The 21,324-nt window shown below is 43.1% G+C and overlaps 2 protein-coding genes across 3 annotated transcripts in view; both read left to right on the forward strand.

Moving 5' to 3' along the window:
• Window positions 1-1,503, forward strand: part of LOC124151015 (mediator of RNA polymerase II transcription subunit 15-like) — a 63,828-nt gene extending 62,325 nt beyond the window's left edge. Inside the window, exons 17-18 of one of the 2 annotated variants that reach the window (XR_007221063.1) lie at window positions 296-1,199; window positions 1,356-1,503. Coding sequence is in view for 1 of the 2 variants with exons in the window: in XM_046523246.2 (XP_046379202.2) it covers window positions 296-349 (54 nt within the window). In the remaining variant the exon portion in view is untranslated. Of the gene's footprint in view, window positions 1-295 lie in introns of both variants that reach the window. The other variant, XM_046523246.2, reaches the window with a different exon arrangement.
• A 17,955-nt stretch (window positions 1,504-19,458) lies between these two features.
• LOC124151028 lies at window positions 19,459-21,310 on the forward strand. Its single transcript, XM_046523269.2, has 3 exons — window positions 19,459-19,648; window positions 20,574-20,678; window positions 21,137-21,310. The coding sequence occupies exons 1-3, from the start codon at window positions 19,499-19,501 to the stop codon at window positions 21,308-21,310; spliced, it is 429 nt and encodes a 142-aa protein (XP_046379225.2). The 5' UTR covers window positions 19,459-19,498.
• The last annotated feature ends 14 nt before the right edge of the window (window positions 21,311-21,324 follow it).

The raw sequence follows: 21,324 nt of genomic DNA on the forward strand, positions 1-21,324 counted from the left end.
AGTGCGCTGGGGTCATTGGGTAGATCATCATTGAATTCTCTGGTCCAGGCTTGATTATTTACAGGCTGGCGTAAAAAAGCTGGAACACTGCAGAGGCTGGCGTTAAACAACCAACAAATAAACAATCCATGCCAGTTGATATGATTTTGCAATTATTTTTTATTTCAACATAAGCATGAACTGAAGTGTAGGTACTTTGGCATGTAGGTTTGGAACCATCTGGCAGTAAGCAGCTGAAGAAGTCTTTGGCTCAGATGTTTGTTCATTATCTCTTTCTCCTCTTCTGCATTCACAGGAGATGTGTGTGCGGAGAGCCTGTGCCTCCATCAATGTAGCAGGGGGCTGCTAAGGGTCACAACAGAAGGTGGGCGTGGTCAGGAACAGGAACATGGAGATCGTTGTGTTGCAGCCCTGTACCCACTCAAGGTCCTCATTCCACCTTGGCCCATGATGTTTTAGCACTCCTTGTCCATATATGGGTATGATGCTCCAGCAGTCTTTGTCCATATATGGGTATGATGCTCCAGCAGTCTTTGTCCATATATGGGTATGATGCTCCAGCAGTCTTTGTCCATATATGGGTATGATACTCCAGCAGTCATTTGCCATATATGGGTATTATGCTCCAGCAGTCATTGTCCATATATGGGTATGATGCTCCAGCAGTCTTTGTCCATATATGGGTATGATGCTCCAGCAGTCTTTGTCCATATATGGGTATGATGCTCCAGCAGTCTTTGTCCATATATGGGTATGATGCTCCAACAGTCATTTGCCATATATGGTTCCAATGTTATATATTTATTTGATGTTGAAGAGGTGATCGGACGTCAGTTGGATCAAGAGGACAAGATCTGTTGCTGAAAGTGCAATGTACAGACAAACTTTCATTTCAATCAATACCAGACTGCTTATTGAGAATTGTTTTTGTAAGCCTCTGTCTAACATTATGTATTGTTATGATTATTAACCATGTGTAATGAAAAGGTAAAAGTGGTGAGAACTTGGGAGGAATGTGTTGAGACATATACTGTGTCATAAGGTGATGAATCAGAATATGTTCAGTACAAGATAGTTTTCCATCTGTTTCATTCTTTTACTTCATGTAAGAATTTAGAAGGTTGATTCACCTGAAGTATACTTTCTGATGTACAGGGGTACATGCAGTAAAGAGAACTCAGTGTACTGGTCTCTCCAAGGTTCCTGGGGAGGCCAGGCCCAAGCACCTGCTGGTGTACTGGTCTCTCCAAGGTTCCCTGGGAGGCTAGGCCCAAGCACCTGCTGGTGTACTGGTCTCTCCGAGGTCCCCGGGGAGGCTAGGCCCAAGCACCTGATGGTGTACTGGTCTCTCCAAGGTTCCTGGGGAGGCTAGGCCCAAGCACCTGCTGGTGTACTGGTCTCTCCAAGGTTCCCGGGGAGGCTAGGCCCAAGCACCTGCTGGTGTACTGGTCTCTCCAAGGTTCCTGGGGAGGCCAGGCCCCAGCACCTGCTGGTGTACTGGTCTCTCCAAGTTTCCCGGGGAGGCTAGCCGCTAGGCCCAAGCACCTGCTGGTGTACTGGTCTCTACAAGGTTCCCAGGGAGGCTAGGCCCAAGCACCTGCTGGTGTACTGGTCTCTCCAAGGTTCCTGGGGAGGCTGGGGGGCAGGGGTGGCCCAGTCGTCTAGGGTGCCGCGATTCGCTGTGCAGAGTTGCGTCCCTTCGACACGCCAGAAACCTATGATTGTGGATTCGAATCCCGGTTCGCCCCGATTATGTTTCTAGGTTTGTCAGCACCATACCCGTGCTCGTAGGTTTCACCGAAGTGGTAAACGTCAGAGACCTGCATCACTTCAGGCTTTCCTCCCACATTAAGCTGACATGCCGCGATATAACTGGAATACTGTTAAAAGCAGCGTTAAACCCAACTCACTCACTCCTGGGGAGGCTAGGCCCAAGCACCTGCTGGACGATATTACTAGTTGGAGAATGAGAGGTTGTTGGTCACAAAGCCTTCATTGTAAAACTAGTGAATGGGTGAATGGGGAAGCTCAACCGTCGGCAGTGACTATTGTGTCAGTGTACCCTGAGTAATAATGTCCCTTAGTCAGGCCAGGATCCAGAGCTATATTGTGCCAAACTGTGGGGAATTAGGATTAGAATTGGTCCCTAGAACCCATGCTGGGCATGAGCCTGGATAAGGTGGCCACACTTGGTGACTTGGCTGAGGGCGTGCCAATGCATGCTGGCAGTTGGTTCAGATTTGATTATTTACATGAGGATATAGCTGTAATCAGTCTGACCACTTCTTAAAACTCCATTCAGGCACCATTCCCATTTCTTGCAAGTCTCTATAACTTTATGTTTGAGGATGAGGTGAAGCTATTGTTCATACTGTTTTGTGTAGTGTACTGTACTGTCACATGTATCATTGCCAAGATGATCATTAGAATAAACATATCTTATGTAATAAGGTGTTTGTCTTTGAATATATTTTAAGTTTTTACATCAACACTTCACTACCCGTGAAGATCCTGGGTAGAATAGGTCTTCAGCAACCCATGCTTGCCATAAAAGGAGACTATGCTTATCGTAAGAGACGACTAACAGGACGACTAGCGGACTTGGTTGATGCGTGTCATCGATCCCAATTGCACGGATCAATGCTCATGATGTCAATCACTGGATTGTTTGGTCCAGACTCGATTATTTACAGACCGCTGTCATATAGCTGGATATTGCTGAGTACGGCATTAAACAAACAAGCAAGCAAGCAAACAAACAAACAAACAAACAAAGCATAGGTCATACACATGAACAAGAGGCCAGTGCAGACAGCTCCACATAACACTTTTCCAGTGTGTCAGTTGCCCCCAATATCTACATACATATTCAGTCACAGTGATGTTCTTGCAATGAACCAGCAGGAAGGATCAATACGGTCAAAGCAGGATGATTGTGTTTACAATTGTTTTGTCTACAAATTCGTACACTGAACCATTTTCAAAATATTTCACTCTTTGTGAGTGAGCGAGTATGGTTTTATGCTGCTTTTAGCGATATTCAAGCAATATCACATGGGGGACATCAGAAATGGCCTTCACACATTGTACCTATGTGGGGATTCGAACCCATGTCTTCCGCTACCCCACCACCCCTACTCTTTAAGTCATGGACGGTCATAATCTAAGCTTTCTGGACCTGAGGCATTTTTACTGGACACCAACATCAGACGAGTGGCCAATGTGACTCCAATTTGATACCAGTATTTTGACCAAATTAATGTTTGTGACATGGCTGCTAATCAACATTTTATGTAAATAATAGTAACAAAACCATTTCCATAATCAGAACAATTCTACGGAAGCGTAGTAGGGCCACAGTGAAATTTTTAGTATCTCCTAAGTAGGACTTGCTATCTCCTTCGTAGGACTTACTATCTACTACGTAGGAGGGGGGCACGGGTGGCCCAGTCGTCTAAGGCGCCGCGATTCGCTGTGCAGTGTTGCGTCCCTTTGGCACGCCAGAAACCTATGATTGTGGGTTCGAATCCCGGTTCGCCCCGATTATGTTTCTAGGTTTGTCAGCATCATACCCGTGCTCGTGGTTTTCACCGAAGTGGTAAACGTCTGAGACCTGCATCACTTCGGGCTTTCCTCCCACATTAAGCTGACACACCGTGATATGACTGGAATACTGTTAAAAACACAACTCACTCACTCACTCTCAATAATGACGCTGAGTATGGTTATGTCTTTATTCCTCACAGATATGTTGACAGAACATGTTATATCATTCTTCACTTGATGATTTACAGTATTGATTCTTGACACATTGAAACTGTATTACAACAAAAAATGCAGCAATGTATATCGAGCCAAGGTCAGCAGGTTCCTGTGAAACCGGTCCTGCATATGGAGAAAGTGTCATGGTTTCTTGTGGAAGCCTGCATATTGCATAAGGTACAAGAGTTTTATACCCACGAGTAACTTGTTTATCCATTCAGTTATGAAGATTGTGTTTCGGGCTGTATTGTTCATTATCTCCGGATGGGGAAATCTTAAAATTGCATAAGCCTGCCCCAAAAAATGTCATTGGGCGATGGTTAGCAGAGACCCTGTTTGCATCCTCTGGAAGACGAGGAGAAGAAGTTCACATCAAAGTACAGGCTATGCCAACACACAGCAGTAAACACCCACAGAAGGTGCTTGAACGTTATGTGATGGTACATCAACAGACTGGCATGAAGGGTTGACAGACTTGAGTTAATCCACTTGTGTGGCTACCACTACTGTTCCCCAATCTTTGAGCAGCTAGAACGTAAGCAGCCATTGGTAAACTGTACACTTAAATAATGTCTCCTAATATGGCCCAGCTATCATTGGCCCAGTGATATACTTGGTAAGATGATACAACCCCAGACCCCCTCCAGAATATCAAATTGTTGTTCCCATATAATATAAGACAATTATAAGAGGTTCCCATATTCTATATTTGTGACGACCGCCTCCGTGGTCTAGTGGTAGAGCGTCCGCCCGGAGAGAGGAAGGTCCGGGGTTCGATCCACGACAGCGTCATACCAAAAGACGTTAAAAGATGGTACCCTGTCTGGCGCTCGGCATTAAGGGGCTAAAACAAGGACTGGTCGGCTCGGAGTCAGTATACTGTGTCTGAGTTGGGTATTCATGTTAAACTGCGGCATGGTATCTCAGTGAGCTAGCACTATAAATCGGCATCAGTCCGGACTAGTACAAGCAGCCACACAAACACACACACGTACATGCACGTCGCTATATAAGTGCAATAATCTTACATGCTCAGAAAAACACGCAAGGAGAATCTGATATATGGTGATCTTTCAGCTCTCGTCTCCACTTCACCGAAACTGACCGTCAATAGATCTAGATCTTTAGATAATGAAAATCGTGCCCCTTTCTCAATATACCTAATACATATGCGTCATCATATGTTAGTCATCTGTAGCAGACGGTAATCTAAATATCGTCTGCTTCTCAGGGGAGTATCTCATGTTAACCCACAATGCATCTCCCCGATAGAGACAGTAGTGTCCCCCACACAACGAGCCGTAGTAATTACGTGCGGAAGCGTACAACAGGAGTCTGTGGTAATCTCGTCTGCTCTTCGTCAGAATATGTCCCTTCGCAAGGGTTTCTAATACGTGTTGAAACATGTTGGGGGAATCTACTACACTGATATTTAATACATTGTTCCATTCAACCGTACCGGCAAATTAAAGTTTACCCTGCCTCCCGTCACACACAAGCTTGTCTGTTTAAACATACAACCCGTCTTCCATAAATTATAAGTGTTCATCATATACTCGTTTAGCTATAAGTTTATGTCAAACAAATACACCTATGTCAGTCGACGTGTTTCTACTGACAGGCAAAACTTCCAGCGGATAGTTTTCAGATTTTCAGAATTTTCGTCTGCATTTGTTCTCAGATTAATATCATCAAAACTGTTGACGGCTCCAGATTCTATGATGTCTGCCAGACAACAAACATCCAACGCCGGTATTACCGGAAGGTGTCGTATCACAAGGATGTCCGGAAGATGTTGTGGGCTCGGTTGCAGATGATGTAAAAGCAAGTGAGAAGTTTGCAAAATTGCACCTTAGTGTTTGTTTATTTGTAGTGAGCAAACAGCAAGTTCTGAGGCATTTGTCATAACATGGTTCTCCGCCCTGCATTGTTTTCCTTACTGGTAAAAACAAGTGCCGCTTTCAAAGAAGATCTAATAACTGGAGAAGCTTCTGAAGAATTTTTATATATCTTGTTTTTGAGGGGATGCGCTGGATATATCTTTAGAAGGAAATTCTATTAATACTAATATGCCACTTAGTTGAAATTGACCCTGAACTTATAAAGGCAGGCAGTTGTTACGTCGGGGTGTGTGTACTAGAGCAAGGTGGTTATTCAAGGATGTACGCTATCTTCTACCTGAATAAGCAAAGTGTGGCCGAAATGGAAAATAATGCAAGTGAAGAAGAAAAGGAAACACAAAGTTTATTACCATTATATGCAAATACCTGTATAAAATACAATGGATAATGGAAATAAACCAACTAAAATCATATAAGGATGAACTCATAACAATGTTATCAGGAGGTGAGGTGAAATGGGGTTTAACGTCGCGTCCAAGATTATTGCACTTATATAGCGACGTGCATGCACATGTGTGTGTGGCTGCTTGTACTAGTCCGGACTGATGCCGATTTATAGTGCTAGCCCACTGAGATACCATGCCGAGATTTAACGTCTTTTGGTCTGACCTTCCGCTCTCCGGGTGGACGCTCTACCACTAGACCACGGAGGCGGTCGCTATCAGGGGGAAATTGGCAAAGAAAATTTGGCTCAGTTACTTTAACTTTAGGCGGTTGCAGACATTCTTTGTGATTGATAGGTTGAGACAGAATGGGATGACTCTCAAGATCTGTTAACCCGGGAATATCCAGCAGGACATCCTGATCTAGGTCAATATCAGCAAGGTTGAAAACCTCAATTAGTTGTCCTTAGAAAAGTTACTTCATTTATGCTGTCACCAGCAGATGACACAATGATGTTTGTCATGCATGTTGGATTGGCAAGTGCAGTACTTGGTAATCTGTTGCAGCTTCCACAACGAAGAGAAGCTGGTGTATTTGGGCCATTCAGTTCAGATTTAGTTTTTGCCGAATGACACCCGACACGGGGACATCCATGGTAGCAGTCCAGACACCAGTGGTCCATGTGCAGTCCGTGTTATCACCGGGGAAGCCCACTGTCTCCTTATCAAGTGTCGTCTGTACGTCGACTAGATCGGCATCTTCTTTAACCAACTGGAAGAAAAAAAGATATGAACAATTAATTACTCCCGAGTCTGTAAGCCTGTCATGGAACAGTATAGTGGCATTGATATATTAGTTTGTGTCCGTATAGTAAGAATAGTGACAAACAAACGTTATTAAACCAATGAAAGGAGGGTTATACCACGTCTAAGTGAGATAACTCTACAAATCATATTGTAGATGTAAATTATTTAGGAAATGACATCAATTTTCTTACATACCTCCAGAAATGTATAGGCTGTCGTTGACATCTTTATTTTCTTGTTACTTGTCAAAGAGCTTGTAGAGATGAAATACTACAGTTATATATGAAAATAATAAATCGATATTTGACGCGAGTCGAATAACACTTTCTATGGAACTACTTTTCGTCTGTCGGAAGGACACAGTGGTTTTCATACTAAGGCATGTAAAAAAAGCAACAAAATCCTTCCCATAGTCATAGAAAAATCTCTGCTAAAAGTAGAGTCGACTGTGTGATTCCGAATATATAATCAGCATGTGTTTAGGAATCCCTATCGAATAGTCATGATACCAGGTGTTCGCGAAAAGGCGAGCGTTTCCTGCCCCGCCGGAAGTCAGCGAGGAATACATAATAGAACCTTTGACTTTTCTTGCCAAATAACATATTTATTTTATCTCGTGACCTGAAAATATTGACAATTTCGCTCGTGGCTGCACCACTCATGGAAGTAGCAGTCCTGTCTGGTCATGCCATGAAATAAACATGCTATATATGTGACAAAGTGGAATGAGTGGGCGAGCGGTTGTATACTCCCCAGGGAGTTCAGAATGATAACTGGAATGCATACGGATTCACTCCTCGGGGAACAAATACATACTCGCATTTAAGCAGAGCTGTCTGGACACGTGCGGTATATAAATGTACCCACATAAGCGTAAAGAATATTGAATTAAATTTTTAAATAATACTAATGCTATAAAGGAACTCTCACGTCACTAGACTGGAAAGGGGATGTGTGTAGGCTGTGGGAGCTGAGGAGATAAGTGCGTGAGCGAGTATGGTTTTGCGCCGCACCAGAAAAGGGCTTCACACGCTATACATGTGGGAGAAGGGGAATGGAACAGGGGTCATTGCTTTATCAAAAACAATTACACTACATCCCTTAACGCAACTTTAAGACTACCGTATTCGACGTAATAAGCGCCCCGCTCTAATAAGCGCCCACGGCGATATTTGCTGATATATTGAACAATCCCAATTAGCACCCCTTCCGATTCATCAATGTACACAACACTTATTTATTCGCGTATAATACGCACTTGTGTTATATGCACCCAAAATTGTGAGCAATTAAATTCTGGAAAAATGTATCTTTCGTATATAAACATTTCAGGCTGTCAGCATAAACCACGAAATTTATCTTTCAACCCTGTTTTTTTTCCACCAAAATAATATTCTAATAGAGCCCCCTATTTCTAATTTTGAGAGCGCCCTGGGCGCTTATTACGTCGAATACGGTATTTCCCACTGACACAAGTTGCTAGCTCATTGTATAGTTATGTAGTACAGATGGTGACCATTAAAGTGTTCAGACAGACTTCAATAATTTTAGTCAAACTTGGGAAGCTACACTAAACAATAGTTCAAGGTATATTTTGCATATAGAATATGGGAGTGTGTTGGAACCAGAGACATATTTAAGCTCTGAATGAAAACAAATTTCGTAATATATCATAATATATCGTTATATATTATTTTGTTCTTTTTAGATTATGTGAGTGAGTGAGTGAGTGAGTGAGTGAGTGAGTAATAATTTACGCCGCTTTTAGCAATATTCCAGCAATATCACGGCGGGGGACACCAGAAATGGGCTTCACACATTGTGCCCATTTCGGGATTCGAACCCGGCTCTTCGTCGTGATGAGCGAACGCTTAAACCCCAAGCCGCCCCTCTCAGATTAAGGCATAATGAAGGGAAATAGTTGGAAATTGGTATTCCTTAATGATTACGCCCAGTTTGTAAATATGGAATAGAAGACGAGTCCTGCATACAATAAAATAAGAAAACGATAGCTTCCAGAGCATTTCTGTATTCATGTTAATATATACACATTTAAACTTCTTTCCTTAACTTCTTTTGAGTAGTATATATATCGCATATAAGCCTCGTTGTCAATTGTTAAAGACGTCAGCCTATATATTGTACACACTGTCATTTCTTCCCAGTGTAGCCCTATACAATTGTATACAATAAACTACGTTTATAACGAACACGCTTATAACGAACTGACCGATATAACGAACTTATTATTTAGTCCCGACCATTTGTTGTATAAATGCTGTTTATATATGCTTATAACGAACTACGGTTATTACAAACTAAAATGAGTGGTCCCTTCGAGTTCGTTATAACCGTAGTTTACTGTATGAGCCAGAGGCCTTCTCCAATACTTATTCTTGGGGGGCGGTCGGGTAGCCTAGTGGTTAAAGCGTTCGCTCGTCACGCCGAAGACCTGGGTTCGATTCCAGACATGGGTACAATGTGTGAAGCCCATTTCTGGTGTCCCCCGCCGTGATATTGCTGGAATATTGCTAAAAGCGGCGTAAAACCAAACTCACTCGCACTCTCTCACACTTATTCTTGGACTTTGACAAAGCTGCTTGCAACAGCAGGTCACCCTCTCGTTGAGAGGTATCTACTATCTACAGTGATAAACCACAACACCGGAATGCATCAGATGTTTATTACTTAACAGGTTGTCGGGAAGTTTATTTAGGCATTTTGTATGCTTTTAAAGCCTGTGATAATGAGGGATATACCCCATCCTCCTGTTTGGTGCATCCAGCTACGGTGGCTGCGACTCTAAGTGGCTGTGTCTTTCATATCGCACATACTCCAATAAGTCAAGCATTAAAGAAGCTGTAAGATAACCTAGCACGACCTTATGCTGACATGAGATGAATCGTCTCCGGTGGTGTATATTCTGGCATAGTATGACCATTAAACGTCTATTAGATTCATCAGAAGGGCTATATGCTACAATAGCAACAATTTGCTTGTATTCCTTGGACGAAATCGTGAACAGGTATGAACGTTGGGTGTTACAAAACACTGGCTTCAACCTACGTACAATCTAGGGGGTGTTTACTGGACATTGCATAAAGGCGATACGAGCGGTTAATATGTAATAACAACTGGTTTAAACCTACACCAGTCTGGGGGCCTCTTTGACCAAGTGCACGCTCTCCGGTAGGCGGGTATCATTCGATGGCAAGAACCGTGTCAATGACAGAATTCTGGACATTGTATTAGGAAATAATTATACAGAACTTCTTAGTTTCCATGAGTGAATGTATCACAAGAAAACATTTTTTAGCATTCGTGAGACACTTCAGGCAAGCACTTGTTCGTAATGCCACTGTAGTTAGGCCAGAATGCAGTAATGGCGGCGAAGATTTTTGGCACTGAGAGAACCGACTACAATGATGACACCCTTGACGGTTTCTATTGTGTTCAGCGTCAGAAATTCGTTTTTCAGACTAGTGTAAACCATATTTTCCTGATCTCCAGAGTTTGTGGCTTGTCCTGTTTTGAAGACGAAAATAGTTACTATGGTTACATTTTATTTTAAGAACTGGATCAGAATTATACTTCACTATCATCATTGGAATTTTACATGTCCTCAGCATGATTTAGTTGTCTCGGGCTAGCGGATAAGCGTTAAATTCGAAGGCTGCTTTGTTTGATGGAGCACTAATGCTGGTTTCATGACGCCATGAGATCCACGTCTTAGTCTAACATGGATACCCGACTCAGACACAGTGGTAAATGTCTGAGACATGCATCACTTCCGGCCTTCCTCTCAGATTAAGCTGATACGCCCTGATGTAACCGGAATACTTTATATAACTGCGCAGAGTTGCGTCCCTTGGCCACGCCAGAAACCTATGATCATGGGTTTGAATCCCGGTTCGCCCCGATTACGTTTCTAGGTTTGTCAGCACCATACCCGTGCTAGTGGGTTTCACGGAAGAGGTAAACGTGTAAGACCTGCATCACTTCGGGCTTTCCTCCCACATTAAGCTGACATGCCGTGATATAACTGTAATACTTTTCAAAGCGGCACTGAACCCAGCTCACTCACTCACTCTGTGCCAGATGATGTGTTACGGGCAGTGATGGTGGGGCTGTCCGGTAACATGTGCTGTTGTATGCTTCAAAACGTCAACGCCAGAAAATAATTCCATTAGGCGTAAAATGCAATCAGTGATGAAATTTTATGAATGAATCACTGAAAATCAGCGATGACACCAGGTGTTCGCGAAAAGGTTAAGCGGATGTAACTGGGTTGTTGACTACCGCGGGACGTCGATATGATCAGATGGAACTTGTCGTCTGATTCAGCAAAACGCATTTACATGTCGTCTGTAAATCCTCTTTAGGCTTATCAAAGAAGTCATATTATAAGATTTTAGTTTGGCTCTCTATCAATGTCTTACAGTGTGTGATTTGTCTATATCACGTTGTCACAGATCAATAACTCGACACACGCATAATCAATCTACAAAACTTTCTGCTTAATGAAAACAAGTAATATCGATTCAAGAAAATACTACGAAGAAAATGCAAATCCATCTCAAATTATAAGAGGATCAATAATAAATACATGTGTTGTTTGTTAGTTAATAGAATAAAACGCGTGCTGGAAATTGTACATACGTACGTGCAATCGATTATTGAAATGTGAGTGAGCTGAGTCAACCGATGTTAACTCATTCAGACTGGGAACCAGGGTTGAATAGATTCAGCCTGAGTTAACCCGTGTTAATCAAGGATAGCTTAGGCAGTATCCGAAATAAAACGCATAAAAATGCAATCTTTGATATAATACAAAATGGTTGCCATGACGGAGGCATATAACAGTCATGTGTATTGCTATACCACGGAGGATCCAGTCGTCTAAGGCGCCGCAATTCGATGTGCATAGTTGCGTCCCTTGATTTAAACATGCCCATGCTAGAACGTACACGTGCCAGATGTTCTTGAGTTCAAGGTCACGACCCGGGCAGGATTCCGTTGATGCACCGAGGTTTGTGGTTTTAGGTGGAGCGTGTTTGTTGATGTGAGTGGATCGAACACCCTTGCATAGAGAGCATCTGTCTGGATATAACACTATCTCCTTAAAGTCTTTATGAAAACAGGTGTTTATACACACCAATAGTTTGTCCAATGGAACATCGTGATTTGATCGCGTAGATCACGTGAATAGTTTACAGACCTCTGTGCTGCACGTGCACCCATGGGAAGGTGATATCAACCGGTGCTTTAAGTGTGGTATTAAAGGACCCGTGACAGTACATTATCTGAATACACGGAAACGGGCACCCTTCTGTATGCTAATAAAAATGTTGTTAGGTTTAACCCGCTTGAACCAGTAACCAGTTATATCAAGGCGTGTCAGCTAAACATGGAGGAAGGTCCGAAATGATGCAGGTCTTAAAGTCTACTATCTGATCGTTTTCTAATTTTGTCAACTGTGCAAGCTGATTTTTAAAAACCTTTTCCCTGAATAGGTTGAGTGAGTGAGTCAGTTGGGTTTACAGCGCTTGAAACAGTATTCCCGACATATCATGGCATGTCAGCTTAATGTGGGAGGAAAGTAATGCAGGTCTTACATGTTTACGACTTCGGTGAAACCAACAAGCACGGGTATGGTGCTGACAAACCTAGAAATATAATCGGGGCGAACCGGGATTCGAACCCACAATCATAGGTTTCTGGCGTGCCCAAGGGACGCAACTCTGCACAGCGAATCGCGACGCCTCAGACGACTGGGGCACCCGTACCCCCGCCTAGATATTGATGGATTATTGCTAAATGCGGCGTAAAACCATACTCACTCACTCCTAATTACTTCTGAGCGGTCGGGTAGCCGAGTGGTTAAAGCGTTCGCTCGTCACGCCGAAGACCCGGGTTCGATTCCCGACATAGGTACAATGTGTGAAGCCCATTTTTGGTGTCCCCCGCCGTGATATTGCTGGAATATTGCTTAAAGGGGCGTAAAACCATACTCACTCACTCACCTTATTACTCCTGGTGTCAGTCGGCTTACCTATTCCATTTGGTAAACCGTACATCTATAAAGTAAATATATCAATATCGAAAGAGAACATATGTCACATTAAATATAACAAATAAAACCAATATCACATGTCAGAAAAATGAAATAGATTCTCTAAACAGATGCTGAGAAATATCCAATAACCTCGGTATGACGTCAAACAATCTACATGACGTCACGGTTGATATCATATTCTGCTATTACATATCAGTAAAAATGATACGGTCTTGGTTGCATCTCACCTGTACGAAACATGACTGAACTAATTAAGGCAGATGTGCGGCTCTGAAACATGGACGTCTTCAGCTAATGATATGATTTAAACATGCCCATGCTGGAACTTGAACGTGCCAGATGTTCTTGAGTTCAAGGTCACGACCCGGGAAGGATTCCGTTGATGCACGGAGTTTTGTGATTTTAGGTGGAGCGTGTTTGTTGATGTGAGTGGATCGAACACCCGTAGCATAGAGAGCATCTGTCTGGATATAACTCATGTGGGGAATCGAACCCGGATCTTCTACGTGACCAGCGGAAAACACTAACCACCAGGCTACCCGACCGCTGCTGAGTAATTAGGAATGTTATTTAAAAATAGACAAATCTGTTCTCAAAAATCCATGAAAACTAAGTTATCATGTTTTACCAAAAACAAAATCGTTCGCTGGTTATGCCGGGTATTTCGAGTTTAAAAAAATGTTTTAGCTTTTGCTGTTTTACGCCGTATTCAGCAATAGTCCAGCTAATATGACGACGGCCTATAATACTCGAGTCTGGACCAGACAATCCAGTGTTTGACATCATAAACATCGATCTGCGCAAATGGGATGCGATGATATGCATCAAACAAGTCAATGAGCCTGACCTCCCGATCCCGTTGGTCGCCTCTTACGACAGGCATAGGTTGTTGAAGATCTATTTGGAATCTTTGCGGGGCTTTCTAGGATGTGAGCACGCATTTCTTGAATAATCATTTAGCAAGTTTTCAAACTTCTTTGCTATCATTTGAGTTATTTTCTTAGTGTGGTTGCTGTGAACTGTGGATGGTAGAAATGAAAACACCATCTTCTGGCTTCGGATGTCTGTAATGAGTTTTGGATGAGGCATTATCAACTGGGAGAGTTGTACAACACCAGTCTAAGGGTCCCACCAGTCTGGCGTCGCGCACTTCCCACAACAGAGAGGACGGAAAAAACTTATCATTCTTTTTAACAACATCATAGATATACGTTTAAAATTTCACTTAAATAGATATGCTGCTAATGTTTACAGCTCATTATGTCTTGAAATTAAAACCGACGGTTCCGATGATGCCATTTCCAAATTGTGCACATCTGAGTGTCGTCATCAGGAGATGTTTTCTAGCGGAAGAAGGTTTATCAGATCATGCCAAACGCCTCCATGCCAATATGAGAAGTTAGTGAAAGTGGGTAATGAGTCATCGCTTGAACCATACATCATGTCGGCTTGTTTTGTCTTTATTTACAACTAGTGTCATAAGAGTACTCCCTGACCCGTTCCGCCCTCGCTATTGCACCGTGTTTATATCATCATGGCGTATGTACAGAGATCTCCATGGCGATCTCGGGACAGAACATATTTTAGTAACCTGTGGGTGTCTCGCCGTGGCGATCCCGTACACCCGTGAAGATCCGGGTTATAATATGTCTTTAACAACCTATGCTTGTCGTAAGAGGCGACGTACGGTCAGGTTCGTTGACTTGGTTGATGCATGTCATCGTATCCCAATTGCGTAGGTCGCTGCTCATTATGTCAATCAGTGGATTGTCAGGTCTAGGCTCGATTATTTACAGACCGCCGTCATACAGCTGGAATAATGCTGAGTGCGGCATTAAACTAGAAACAAACAAAAACAAACAAACCAGGGATTGATCAAGCTATTACCAAGGGTTTAACAACAAACAAACAAACGATTCCGGTACATAATGGCGTTTAGTCCCCATGTTGTCCCTGCATGTTGATTCTTGGATTCCAATCCCTAGTTGCAGACTCTCAAACAATCAGGGGACCTGGGTGGCACAGCGGTGTAGCGCCCCGCCACTCACTGCTGGTTTGAATCCCAGATTCTTGGTTTGACAGGGCTATGCCTGTACTCTTTGAATTTTAAGTGGCAGCTGTCCGAGATCTGCAACAATATAAACTGTCCTCTCCATCAAGCTGCTAAATCTGCATTACTGATAAAGCGGCATTAAACCTAACTCACTCAAATATGTTCCTTCCAACACAGCTTGGAGGTTGTGGTTCAGTGAGTGAGTGAGTTACAAGTTCAGACCATCTTCGTCCTCGACAAGTTATGGAATGATATCTCTTCACCTTCCATCAATCACAGTGTTGCTATAAAGTACCGGCCAAACAAAGCATAGACCCATGTTCGACGGTGGCTAACAATGAAACAAACAAAAAATGGTTCTCAATGGTGACGTTTTTGATACGGGTATGATACTTGTGTTTTGGACGTTATGTTTGCAGTGTTTCGGCGACTGTTTTTAGCTTAACAACGTTTGTAATGTTTTGGTCAAATACAACTTTCAAGTGGAACCTTCTTTTGCCCGGCAGTATAGTTTACATGACGCACCTCACTGTAACGCTATCCTATATGGCGCACCTCACTGTAACGCTATCCTGTTTGTTATTTCAATTAACTATGGATTTTTCTGGCGGTTGAAAACAACACGTCCTTGATATCAATTTGGGAGTAAATTTGTCATTAATGCCACATGAAATCTTATTATAATGCATATGTGACACAATGATATATGTATAAATGAAATACACTGAAAACATGTAATGCTTAAGGCGTCACAGAATTATGTAACTGCTCTTACCTAAGTAAATGATGCAGGTAAAGAAAACAGTCCATCGATCATATGGCCTGATAGCATCCACTGATGAAGTAATTTGTTGCAAACTCAGACACATGCTTTCGAAGAGATGAGATATAATCCATATGACGTCAATCCTGGAATCAGAAGCAGATATATTTTTTTATTTTGGTGGAACTAATTGGGACAGATGCACAACGTTTGAACATTGTCGGCAGACAACTTGTGATTTAACTTGGGACACACTTGACGTGAAGACTGTAGAACAGAGATGCGTGTCTGTGTGTGTCTGTATCTGTTAGTGTGTCTTTCTGTTTCTTCGTGTCTGTCTTTCTGTCTATGTCTGTATGTGTCTGTCTGTATATGTCTGTCTGTATGTCTGTATCTGCCTGTATGTCTGTGTCTGTCTGTATGTGTATGTCTGTGTCTGTCTGTATGTGTATGTCTGTGTATCTGTATGTATGTCTGTGTATCTGTATGTCTGTCTGTGTCTGTCTGTATGTGTCTGTCTGTGTATCTGTATGTCTGTCTCTGTCTGTATGTCTGTGTCTGTATGTGTCTGCCTGTATGTGTCTGTATGTCTGTGTCTGTCTGCATGTGTCATGATGTCTGTGTCTGTATGTGTCTCTCTTTTCGCCTGTATGTGTGTCTGCCTGTATGTCTGTGTCTGTCTGTATGTGTCATTGTCTGTGTCCGTCTGTATGTGTCTGTATGTCTGTCTGTCTGTCTGTGCCTGTATGTGCCTGTCTGTGCCTGTATGTCTGTGTCTGTCTGTGTCTATGAAGCACCTATGAACGTCTGCTAGAAAATAACAAACCCCCTTTCACTGACAGAAATCTATACATAATTCAATGAAGTGGATCCGCTTTCTGGAACTTCTGATCAAGACCTCTTTCATGGACTTACATACAAAATCTAGTTCCAGTTTATGTTATTTCTTCCTGTTTATTTGTAATCTGTGTAAGTCACGAAATTGGGAACTGAACCTGCGTCAGTGAAGTTGACACTGTACCCACTGAGCTACCCCGCCACAGCTGGTACACATGAACCATTCGACTCATACTGATTGTCAGTGTCAGATCCCCACCCTACACTTTTGTCAGAATTGAACCTAAACCTCCCTGGTAGCTGGGTTAAACACCTACACTTTTGTCAGAATTGAACCTAAACCTCCCCGGTAGCTGGGTTAAACACCTACACTTTTGTCAGAACTGAACCTCCACCTCCCCAGTAGCTGGGTTAAACACCTACACTTTTGTCAGAACTGAACCTCCACCTCCCCAGTAGCTGGGTTAAACACCTACAGTGTTGACAGAATTGAACCTAAACCTCCCCGGTAGCTAGACCGCCTCCGTGGTCTTGTGGTAGAGCGTCCGCCCGGAGAGCGGAAGGTCCAGGGTTCGATCCCGGGCCGCGTCATACAAAAAGACGTTAAAAGATTGTACTTGTTGTTACCCTGTCTGGCGCTCGGTATTAAGGGGCTAAAACAAGGACTGGTCGGCTCGGAGTCAGTATACTGTGTCTGAGTGGGGTATTCATGTTAAACTGCGGCATGGTATCTCAGTGAGCTAGCACTATAAATCGGCATCAGTCCGGACTAGTACAAGCAGCCACACACACACATACACGTGCATGCACGTCGCTATATAAGTGCAATAATCTTGGACGCGACGTTAAACCGAATTTCACCTCACCTCACCTCCCCGGTAGCTGGGTTAAACACCTACACTTTTGTCAGAACTGAACCTCCACCTCCCAAGTAGCTGTGTTAAACACCTACACTTTTGTCAGAACTGAACCTCCACCTCCCCAGTAGCTGTGTTAAACACCAACACTTTTGTCAAAACTGAACCTCCACCTCCCCAGTAGCTGTGTTAAACACCTACACTTTTGTCAGAATTGAACCTAAACCTCCCCGGTAGCTGGGTTAAACACCTACACTATTGTCAGAACTGAACCTCCACCTCCCCAGTAGCTGTGTTAAACACCTACACTTTTGTCAGAACTGAACCTCCACCTCCCCAGTAGCTGTGTTAAACACCTACACTATTGTCAGAACTGAACCTCCACCTCCCCAGTAGCTGTGTTAAACACCTACACTATTGTCAGAACTGAACCTCCACCTCCCCAGTAGCTGGGTTAAACATCAACAGTTTTGTCAGAATTAAACCGACGGAGTTAATTAACATCTACCATGTTACACGTGTATATTGTGGTAGGGCTAAACAGCTGTGATTCGGCAGCATGTAGATTGATGGAGCCTGGTGATTACCGTTATGTAACGATATGCACTCAATCGCGTAATGTCTAATTATTATTTTGTGCCTCTTTTTATTTAAACATCGGCATCAAAGGGATTTTGCGAATTAGAGGAATAACTCAATAGATAAGGCTCTTAAACATTATCATATTTTCGCTTTATTCTCAATGGCTCCCTCATATTTTAAATTTTGCATAACCGAGAGCACCAAGGGCAACGTTCTGCGTGCTGATGGCGACGACCAGACCCGCAGCTGTAGTTCCGGGTCACAAGATGGGGGATGCAATATTAGAGCCAGGTGATGAGATTGGTTGTGAAGAAGCCTGGATGCTATCATCCTCACGAGTAGAGGTGATGGGTGAAGTATACAAACACACCCGCAACAGTGTCATGTTTATCACAGGAGGTGCAGTTTCTGTGCACCAGCATCGAACTAGAGATTTCACTGAGGCAGTCCACGTTTTTACCATAGACTGTGGGTTGGTGGGTTTCAGGTTGAACACCGCTTTTAGTAATATTCCCGCAATATCATGTCGGGGGACACCAGAAATGGGCTTCACCCATTGTACCCATGTGGGGAGCTGAACTCGGGGCTTGCCCCAACTAACGTTTCGCCAGTAATGTAACGGTATGTATTTTGAAGAATTTCTCAAAAATTGCATCTACAAAATCTCACGCTTATGACTTATTGGTAGAATAGGTCTTCACTAACCCATGATTGCCGTAAAAGGTGACTCTGCTTATCGTTTGAGGCGACAAACGGGATCGGGTGGTCAGGCTTGCTGACTTGGTTGATGCATGTCTTCATAGATGCGTAGATCGATGCTCAATCACCGTATTGTCTGGTACAGACTCGAGTATTTACAGACCACCGCCATATAGCTGGAATATTGATGAGTGCAGCTTTGGACAACAAACAAACAAACAAACTAAATATCCAACCTTGGCCTGCAGCCACCGTTCAGGACGGCGGCTTCTCCATTCGTCAACCAATAAGGGTTAAACTATGGAATCCTGCCAATGCCTAGAATGTCACGTTGTCGCACTTTGGTTAATCAGAGACCATATACTAGTATCGGTATATAGTCTCTGGGTTAATGTTGTCCTTTCTAAGATTCCATATTAAATACCATGTTCTAATTGTCGCATATTTTCATCTGACAAGCTTCTGACGATTTTAGGATATTTCAGGAAGCATGCTGTTATTGTGACCCTGCACACACGCGAGACTTTCCAACGGTATACAGTGGACACACATTCAAGTAGGTAATAGAAGAAAATCGCATTTTTAAGTTACAATTCTAAAGTTTAAAAGTCCTCACACAAGCATAACTTTCCACAAATGTTTTTTGACATATAGAAATTATCTTCTCCTAACATTACCACCAAATACTGTTATACTCGCTACAAGCTTCACACTACTGATTAGATAAGGGAACCTGTTTCCAATGTCATATTTACAGACAATTCTCAGTCCGTGAATCATGTCATTTCTCAGATCCCTCCTCGTCACGTGCATGGTGACAGCGAGCACGTGCAGATTACCGTTTGACTGGTGCTCCTCACCTCAGTGGGAGGCGCTTCAGGGAACACTGCGAGGAGTTTTCAAGGATGACATTCCCCACATGGAAGCGGTAGGCGAGACGTTGTTATGATTATGTCAGTCGTTCGCGGTATTGCTGGTACATGTGTCTCTACAAAGACGTTCTCACAGGAGAACATAGTCGGCTAAAGTAAACATTAGGCTATGACGTCTTCTAAGACATTTGTAGAATCTCATTCAGAGAATGTGTTGATATTGGTTTAACGCTACTTTGAACTGTATTTTAGTTAAATTACGTTTCAGCTTAATGTTTGAGGAAACGACGCATTTTATAGATATTTACCACTTTAGCTAAACTGGTATGGTGCTAACAAACCTTGGTTCTTGATCTGGGCGAATCTGGCAATGGAGTCCGGAAATAACGGGTCCTTGTACAGCTGAGGACCGCCTCCATGGTCTAATGGTACAGCGTCCGCCCGGTGAGCGGAAGGTCCGGGGTTCGATCCCTAGGTGCGTCATACCAAAAGACGTTAAAAGATGGTACTTGTTGTTACCCTGTCTGGCGCTCGGCATAAAGGGGCTAAAACAAGAACTGGTCGGCTCGGAGTCAGTATACTGTGTCTGAGTGGGGTATTCATGTTAAACTGCGGCATGGTATCTCAGTGTGCTAGCACAATAAATCGGTATCAGTCCGGACTAGTACAAGCAGCCACACACACACACACATACACGTGCATGAACGTCGCTATATTAGTGCAATAATCTTGGACGCGACGTTAAACCCCATTTCACCTCACCTTGTACAGCTGAGGGATGCAACAATCATAACTGATTTACACAAACCTATACATACTATTTGTTTGTTTGTTGTTTAACTCAGTACTCAGCACTATTCCAGTGACAATAGAGGCTTAAATAGTCGAGTGTGGACAGACAAACCAGGAACTGATATTTGAGCAAAGTCGCACTGCACAGACTGCCACACGCCTCCAGGGTCTATAGTTTTCTAACCCCAGAGCAACTTGAAGATATCGTACGACCTGAACCACTCGAAAATAGCGACCACACAACTCCAAGACGGAGATTCTCCTGAAGTCAAGAAGATCTATGATTACACACAGGTGAGTGATTGGTCAGATTATAGTGACTGCAAGTTTCATAGTGGATGACGTTACTTTAGTAAGCGTAGGATACACATGCCAACCTCCATCCTATCAAACTTTAATGCTTAGATTAACTGAGTGAATAAGTTGGGTTTAACGCCAACACTATTCCAGCTATATCACGGCGTGTCAGCTTTATGAGGGAGGAAAGCCCGAAGTTATGCAGGTCTCAGACGTTTACCACTTCGGTGAAATCCACAAGCACGGGTATGATGCTGACAAACCTAGAAACATAATCGGGGCGAACCGGGATTCGAACCCACAATCATAGGTTTCTGGCATGACCAAGGAGGCAACTCTGCACAGCGTATTGCGGCTCCTTAGACGACTGGGCCATCCGTGCCCCCCTAGATGAACTAAATAGGTATGTTGGTAAAAGTTAAGTTTCAGCGTACACGTATGTGTTTTTGTTTCAGAAAACGCTGTACGTCATTGAAAATAACGCCTGTAGAAGAGTGTTGCTGAATGAAACTTTCAGAAAAGCCTGCATCCCCCGTGAGTTCGTGTGCTTGTTTAAAGAGAGCGGATGTGTAATAGCGAATCTCACCGTTAAGACTTGTGTATCCTTTAACCGTGCCAGGATCAGTTAGATTTAGGTTTCGAA

This window comes from Haliotis rufescens, unplaced genomic scaffold (genome assembly GCF_023055435.1).
Source record: "Haliotis rufescens isolate VD_foot unplaced genomic scaffold, xgHalRufe1.0.p SCAF_15, whole genome shotgun sequence".
NCBI lineage: Eukaryota > Metazoa > Mollusca > Gastropoda > Lepetellida > Haliotidae > Haliotis > Haliotis rufescens.

Excerpts from the sequence above, each read along its gene's own strand:
- LOC124151028 (XM_046523269.2), top strand. The coding sequence starts at position 19,499 with ATGTCATTTCTCAGATCCCTCCTCGTCACGTGCATGGTGACAGCGAGC. Across the intron at positions 19,649-20,573 it reads ACATTCCCCACATGGAAGCG|AGCAACTTGAAGATATCGTA; the intron begins GTAGGCGAGACG and ends TTCTAACCCCAG. Across the intron at positions 20,679-21,136 it reads AGATCTATGATTACACACAG|AAAACGCTGTACGTCATTGA; the intron begins GTGAGTGATTGG and ends TTTTTGTTTCAG.